Source organism: Hipposideros armiger, unplaced genomic scaffold (assembly GCF_001890085.2).
Source record: "Hipposideros armiger isolate ML-2016 unplaced genomic scaffold, ASM189008v1 scaffold_46, whole genome shotgun sequence".
In the NCBI taxonomy this organism is placed as follows: Eukaryota; Metazoa; Chordata; class Mammalia; order Chiroptera; family Hipposideridae; genus Hipposideros; species Hipposideros armiger.
In genome coordinates, this window is record NW_017731396.1 from 5,063,021 (window position 1) to 5,069,664 (window position 6,644).

At 51.5% G+C, this 6,644-nt stretch overlaps 1 protein-coding gene across 1 annotated transcript in view; it reads left to right on the forward strand.

Annotated features, from left to right (window-relative positions):
* LOC109381241 (solute carrier family 2, facilitated glucose transporter member 7-like) overlaps window positions 1–5,896 on the forward strand; it is a 21,686-nt gene extending 15,790 nt beyond the window's left edge. Inside the window, exons 6-9 of the mRNA XM_019639711.1 lie at window positions 739–840; window positions 3,248–3,323; window positions 4,950–5,077; window positions 5,675–5,896. Coding sequence (XP_019495256.1) covers window positions 739–840; window positions 3,248–3,323; window positions 4,950–5,077; window positions 5,675–5,896 — 528 coding nt within the window. The remainder of the gene's footprint in view (window positions 1–738; window positions 841–3,247; window positions 3,324–4,949; window positions 5,078–5,674) is intronic.
* The last annotated feature ends 748 nt before the right edge of the window (window positions 5,897–6,644 follow it).

Genomic DNA, 6,644 nt, shown 5'->3' on the forward strand with positions numbered 1-6,644 from the left:
ACTCACAGTTCCAAACTGTGAGAGGAGGAAAGGAGGGGCAGGCCACGTGACACAGAGCCACTCTGAGGGGCACCAGGGTCAGCCAGAGGGAGGGGTGGGGGAGAGGTGTGAGCAAGGGCCTTTATTATGGCTTGCGGGAAGGGACAGGAAGACAGGGTGAGCAGGCTCAGGACTGGCCAGTTTGAATGGTTTCAGCTGGCTTTGGGGCACAGAGGCTACCCCTGGTTGTCTGCTGCCTGCCCTGGGTGATTAGAGCAGGGGGCAGTGGCCCTGAGTGTGAGAGCCCCATAGAGGAGGTGGGGGAGGTGTGGGCTTTGGATGGGTTAGTTTCATATGAAAGGCACACTCACAAGTGATTTGTTTGCTGTCTCTAGCAATTGGCTAAGCATGGTTAGGGACAGTCCCTCCAGAGGTCAGCAGGGCCCCAAGATGTCAAAGCATCAAATACAGAAACTGGAAAATGTGGTTATTACAATGGGGCAGGGGTGAGGGGTGCAGGTTGTGGAGACCCAGGGGGCCTGCAGATGACTGAGACAAGGAAGGGCAGTGGTGTAGAGTCTGATGGCGTGAACTCAAACTCACGTCGAGAGAAGCAGCCTGCGTTCCACGTAGAAGGCAGCAGAAGTAAGAGGAGGCACTTTAGGGAGGGACTGGAGGAGGGAGTGGCAGCGCCAGGTCCAAGAATTCTGGGCGCCCCCAGAGCCCTGAGGTCTTCAGGTTTTTCCGCTTCTCCTCCAGGCTTTCACCGTTGAGTGGCTGGGGAGACGGCGCCTCCTGCTGGTCGGCTACGGCATCTGCGGCTCGGCCTGCCTCACGCTGACGCTGGCGCTCCTCTTCCAGGTCTGAACTCATTTCCCTGCCCCACCGCGCTGGGAACTGAAGCAGGGACGCTGAGCTCGCAGGGGTGTGGGAGGCCCCGTAACAGAACCAGCACCAACAGGCCAGGGTGGTTCTCAATCGTGTCCAACTCCACACCCCCTACATTGCAAGGACTTCGTAATGCCAGGTCCTACACACAGGCATGCAAATAACAGTAACTAAATAGAATGCCCTAACCATAACGTAAAGAAGAAAAAAAGGAAAATCAACAATAAAATATGGATTTCAATTTGTAAATACACTAGAAAATATCCACCAATGATGAGCGAGAGTCGATATCAAAGAAGGAAGATCAGAAGTCATTCCATTCAAGGAGAAGAAAATGAGAACCGAGCTGGTGTGGACGATAGAATAAACTAGTGTTAGGATAAGGATTAATATAAACCGTGGACCACATGTGTTTGCATGTGATAGGAGAAAGGAAAATGTCCTTAAGTGGAGTAGGGACAACAGACAGGCAAATTAGAAAGTTAGGGCGGAGGACATGAGAAAGCTATGTAACATGCTAGCGAGTGAGTATGGTCTGATTTATAAACGTGCTGTTAAAATAACCCCCCAGGTTGCAAAAATAGGTGCAGCTCTCATCTTGAAATCCAACGACATGTCAAGATGTAAGTCGGAGTCTAATATTAGAAATATCCTGGAGACCTGATCAGAATGCAATGGGAAAATAAACAGTAATATGAGAGGCTATAAACTAATTGGAGATTGGGTCAGAGTAATATTGGAACACAATCTTTCTTGTTTTTCCCCAAACAAGAAATACATCATTTTAATTTGTAATTTTCTCATCCTACATTTATTATCCGTGTTCTGCGAAAATTTTGAAAATAGGTAGGATGGCCATAACATGAACTCTTCTGAAAACAACCAGCAGTTTGTACGTCTTGCCCTACTTCTTGGCCGTTGTTTCTGTGGCAACAGCGCCAGCAGACAGAAACCCTTTTCAAGTAAAACTGTTTATTTGGAACCACGATCATACACGAAGACGAGAATATGCAGAGAGGTTATTCTGTAATTCAGAGACAGCGTCTTCCTTCTTTTCCAAGCTGTCCTCTTCATAATGACTTCCCCTTAATTCCTCGCTGAGCGCAAAGACCATCAGGTGGACAACTGGCCGTCAGCAAGGGACGAGACTGGCCAGGAAAATACTAGTGACATTCCTGTCTTGGTTTAATTAAAGCTTCCTTTTTAAATATCTTAATTTTTTTATTTTAAAACTCATCTAAGTTTTTAGCAGAACCTTTAGGGACTTTAGGCAAGTGAAAAGAAGTAAATAAAACTAGACATTATCTACGGAGAGAATTGCTAGTCACATCTGGGAAACCTCCGTGGCCTCCCCCACGACGCTTTTTGTCTTACTGCCTTCATCTAACCGATTGGCCAGTCCTGTCGGCTCTGCCTGAACATGTACCCAGCAGCTGCCCACGTGGCACCGTGTCCAGGACGGCCCCTCCAGCCTCAGCCATCTCCTCTCTTGCTTCAAGTTTGGAAATGGACCCCAAGCTGCCCCACCTGCTTCTGCCGCACCACCCACAGCTGTCTTTGTTGAAACGTGAATCAGAGCTTGTCCGTCCTCTGCTCAGAAGCCTCGGCTGGCTCTTCACATGTCATCCAGTGTTCTGGAGGCTGTCCTTCTCCCCTGTCATCTTTCACCTTGCGGCTTGGGGACAATCCTGGCCCACCTCACAGCAGCGCTGTGCCACCTCCTCCTACGTAGTCCTTATAACTGCAGTGAAACAGTTACCCGCCCGGTTAGTTTGGTTGAAGGCTGTACCTGGTTGTGTGCCGGCCGGTGCCCTGGCTGTGGCAGCAGAGATGGCCTGCCGGCTCTCCTAGTCCATGGCTTCTGGAGGGATTCTCTCAGCGAGTGCAGAGTCTGGGAGCCACCTCCAGCCCTGCTGACGGTCCGGCTTGGGCCGTTGTTTGGCCTCTGAGGGACTGGGCATCCTCATGGTCTGTGCTCAGGCTCTCTGTGCTCTGAGTCCACACGTGTAGGGTTGAAACAATAATATCCTCGCTCAGAGGGAGGTCACGAAGATTAAGTGGGTTGATATTTGTGAAGGGCAGAAAAAAAAAATTTAAAAAGGGAGGTACGCCTCCTGTCACACTACTCTCAACTAGAAAAAGCTTGTGGGAACCCTGTCAGCTGCAACTAGATGTCAGCCCTTGTTCTCATCTTTCTCGTGCTCTTGCCCACAGAGCCCCTGCAGCCCAGGTAGGTGCTCAGATCCAGGTGTGGCTCCTACCGGTGGCAGGAAGGTGGGGCCACAGGTGGGCTCATCTGCATGTGGGGTCTTGGCCTCAAGGTCTCAGAGGCCCCAGCCCAGGCCTTGTCAGAAACAGACAGCCATGCCTCTCCCCACAGAGCACGGTCCCGGAGCTGTCTTACCTTGGTGTCATCTGTGTCTTCGCCTACATCGCGGGACATTCCATCGGGCCCAGTGAGTACGTGCACACCCCACCACCAGCCTTCCAGAGCCTGCTCAGCACACAGTATCTGGAGAAATATTTGTTGAATGAGCCAATGCCCTTGACTCACGCTGTGCTGATGTTCCCTTTACCCTTTCCTCTGTTCCTGTACAAACCCCACCCACACTTGAAGACCAAGCTCAGTTTACCTATTCCTGGAAGGCCATTCCAGGTCACATTCACTCATTCAACAAACATTTACTGAGTGCCAACCAGTGCCACAGCCAGGCCTGGGCCTCATCAATCTCCTGTGACTCTGGAGGTGCCCAGCCTCAGGTCCTGCGCCCAACACAGAGCTGAGCTTCTGCAAAGAGGGAGCTCGTACCAGCCAGTCCCCACGGCGGGCACCTCGGTTTACATCCAAACCCTCGACACGTTCGCTGTAGCCTCCAAACCCGCAGCCGGCCTGAGGCTCAGTTGCCTTTGGTCCTCAGGCCTCCAGTCACAGTACCAACATAAAGGCACTGATGTATTCGGCACACACTGTTGGGATGGATACCTGCTTTTGTGTGTTGTGCCGTGCATGGGGGATAGAGCTGTGAATGAGGCTGTACGGTCGTGGTTGAGGATATTTAGGTGGGGTTTCCGGCCTGTGCCCTGACTGGGGAGGCAGGAAGGACCAGGGGCGAGAGGCCTGACGTGCGTGTGGGGAGACCTGGGTTGTAGGTCCTTTTGTCTCTTACTACCTGTGTCGCCAGAGCAAGCCGCTGTGCTTCTCCGGGCCTCGGGCTCCTGAGTGAAGAACGTGGGTGATCAGGTGTGTCGGCAGATTGGGGATCAGACCCTAGACTGTATGGCTTGTGAGCCAGGTCCTAAGGGACTGCTTTGCTCCCGGTTCCCTAGAGGGGAAGGAGGCGGCAGGACAGGCTGGCAGCGTAGAAAACTCTTCTCATCAGCGAAGAAGGCTTCCTCCCCACTGGATTGTTAGGAGTTTCGCATTTGACGTTCCAAGTGCAGCTCGTTGGGGGCTTTGAATTCCTTTCCATCTCCATCCACCGAGACTGAGCATTTTCAATATGGTCATGTCACCCGCAAGGGTCAGAAATTGGCTGGGGGGAGGGAGAGAATCTTATTCTGTTTATGCGTAAAGCCATAGATAGACATACAGTACATAAACAGATACACAGTGTATCTGTGGTATTAAAACTGTATGAGTGATGATGATGAGGGGGGAAATGGCTTTAGACATTTTAGACAAGCCTTCTTAGGAAAAAAGTTGAGAAGCCGACCCAAGGTAAGGTGCCGGCAGCAGGCACTTGCCATTCCCCAGACCTCCCACACGGGGGCAGCACTTCCCAGGCACAAGAGCGCATTGAGCTCTGTGCTCCCTTTCACTGAGATTTTCAAAATGACACCAACACCAGGGAAGAAAGGATTCTTTGTGGACCTTGCAAGGAGGTTGTCCCCACCCTGTCCCACGCAGATGTTGGTGAGCCCAGGAGAAGCCTGAGTGGGGGGAAGGAAACAAGTGCGCTGGCTGAGAGATGGCCTCTTCCCTTGGCCATCTGGGACAGGCTGTGCTCAAAGGGTCTGGGGTTGGGGATAGGGACCTCCGAGCCCCTCTCCGCTCCATTTGTCCTGTGCTTTCTGCCCTTGAGGTCCCGTCCCCTCCGTGGTGAGGACTGAGATCTTCCTGCAATCCTCCCGGCCGGCCGCCTTCATGGTGGACGGGGCAGTGCACTGGCTCACCAACTTCATCGTGGGCTTCGTGTTCCCTTCCATCCAGGTGAGTGGGGACATCCGGTGGGCAGCATGGCGGGCGGCCCCTTGCCCCACTCCCTGGTCCACCCTGCGCACCCCCAAGGCAGAAGGGGCTCCAGGAAATAGGCAGTGGTTCCCATGCAGCAGCTTACTAAGAACATCAGCTAATTCGACAGTGGGTGGCTGGCAGACAGGTTCCAGGTCCATAAAACACACGTGACACCACTTCAGCAAAACTCTGAATATGTCAGTTTCCCACTTACTGAGAGGAGCTCCCTCATTCAAATCTTGAATGGCTCTGGTCTGCCAAGTTCAAAGGCAATAGAAAGCAAGTTGGACCCAGGGAGAGGGAGCAAATCCCCTTCCCGCAGCCCCCTTCCTCTGCTTCTCCACATTCTCCATGCCTCGTGGCCAGAGGACATAACGTCACTCTTGTTAAAAGGCTAAGTAATCCTTTTTGATGTGAGAACAGGGCCCAATTTTCTAACTATTTCACTCTTCCCGGAGTAAAAGTAAAACTGGCCACCCAGAAGCTCCTTCATGACTCACAAAGGCCTCCCCCAGAACTGTCCGTCATTTCTTTGTCCTCACTTTTCTCCTGGTTTCTTGTCTTGTGACCTAGGAGGCCATTGGGGCCTACAGTTTCATCGTCTTTGCTGGAATCTGCCTCCTCACTGCTGTTTACATCTATGTGGTGATTCCTGAGACCAAGGGCAAAACGTTTGTGGAGATAAATCGAATTTTTGCCAAGAGAAACAAAGTTGAGATTCCAGAGAAGAAAGAAGACGTCACAGATGTTGGGCCTCACATACCCTCTGCGCCTGCCACGGAAACTTCCTTTTAATGGCTCAGCATGTCCCCAGGTGCCACATCAAGGCTCCCTTCTCTGAAAGAGGAGACTTCCTGCCCCAAGCCTTGAGGGAGAGTCACAGCTGTGAGATTTTTATGCTCCTGGTGGCAACTGGGAGACTTTGGAAAGTTTAGTCCCTGATTTGGTTGAGACGCGGTTAGCTTCCAGTGCTAACCCCTGGGAGAAGTGACACAGGAGCACGTGCAAGTACAGGAGCATTGATTGGCAAGAATCAATTCTCTGGCTGCAATTAGCACCAAAACTTGAACGATGTATGGACGCACTTTTATAAAGTAACATTTTCAAGTTCATCGATTAATATGGAGGCCCGGATCCCAATCAGTGTGTTGGTTTGAGAATCGAACTGGAGGCCATAGCTCTGAATCCCACTGCCTTCCTGGGGCAGGGGGCACTCCCTCTCTCCCTCTGTGGCTGTGGGTGCACATATCCTGGTCAGCATCACAGCCTACAAGGGCAGTTGGGCAAGAGAGGTAAGCGCGATCTTGGGATTGTTTAGAAAAATAGCCTCCCTGGGTTGGTCAGTTGATATCTGCCTGGAAACAGGAGAGCACTATATCAAAAAAGCTAACGTGCCAAAGCTCATTCACAAAGAAATAGATAGCCCGTAGAGCCCTATATCAAATAAAGAAATTGAACGTGTAGTTTAAAACCTTCCCACATGGAAAACTCCAGGCCCAGATGGATTCACTGGTGAATTCTACCAAGGAATTCTTGAGGAAGA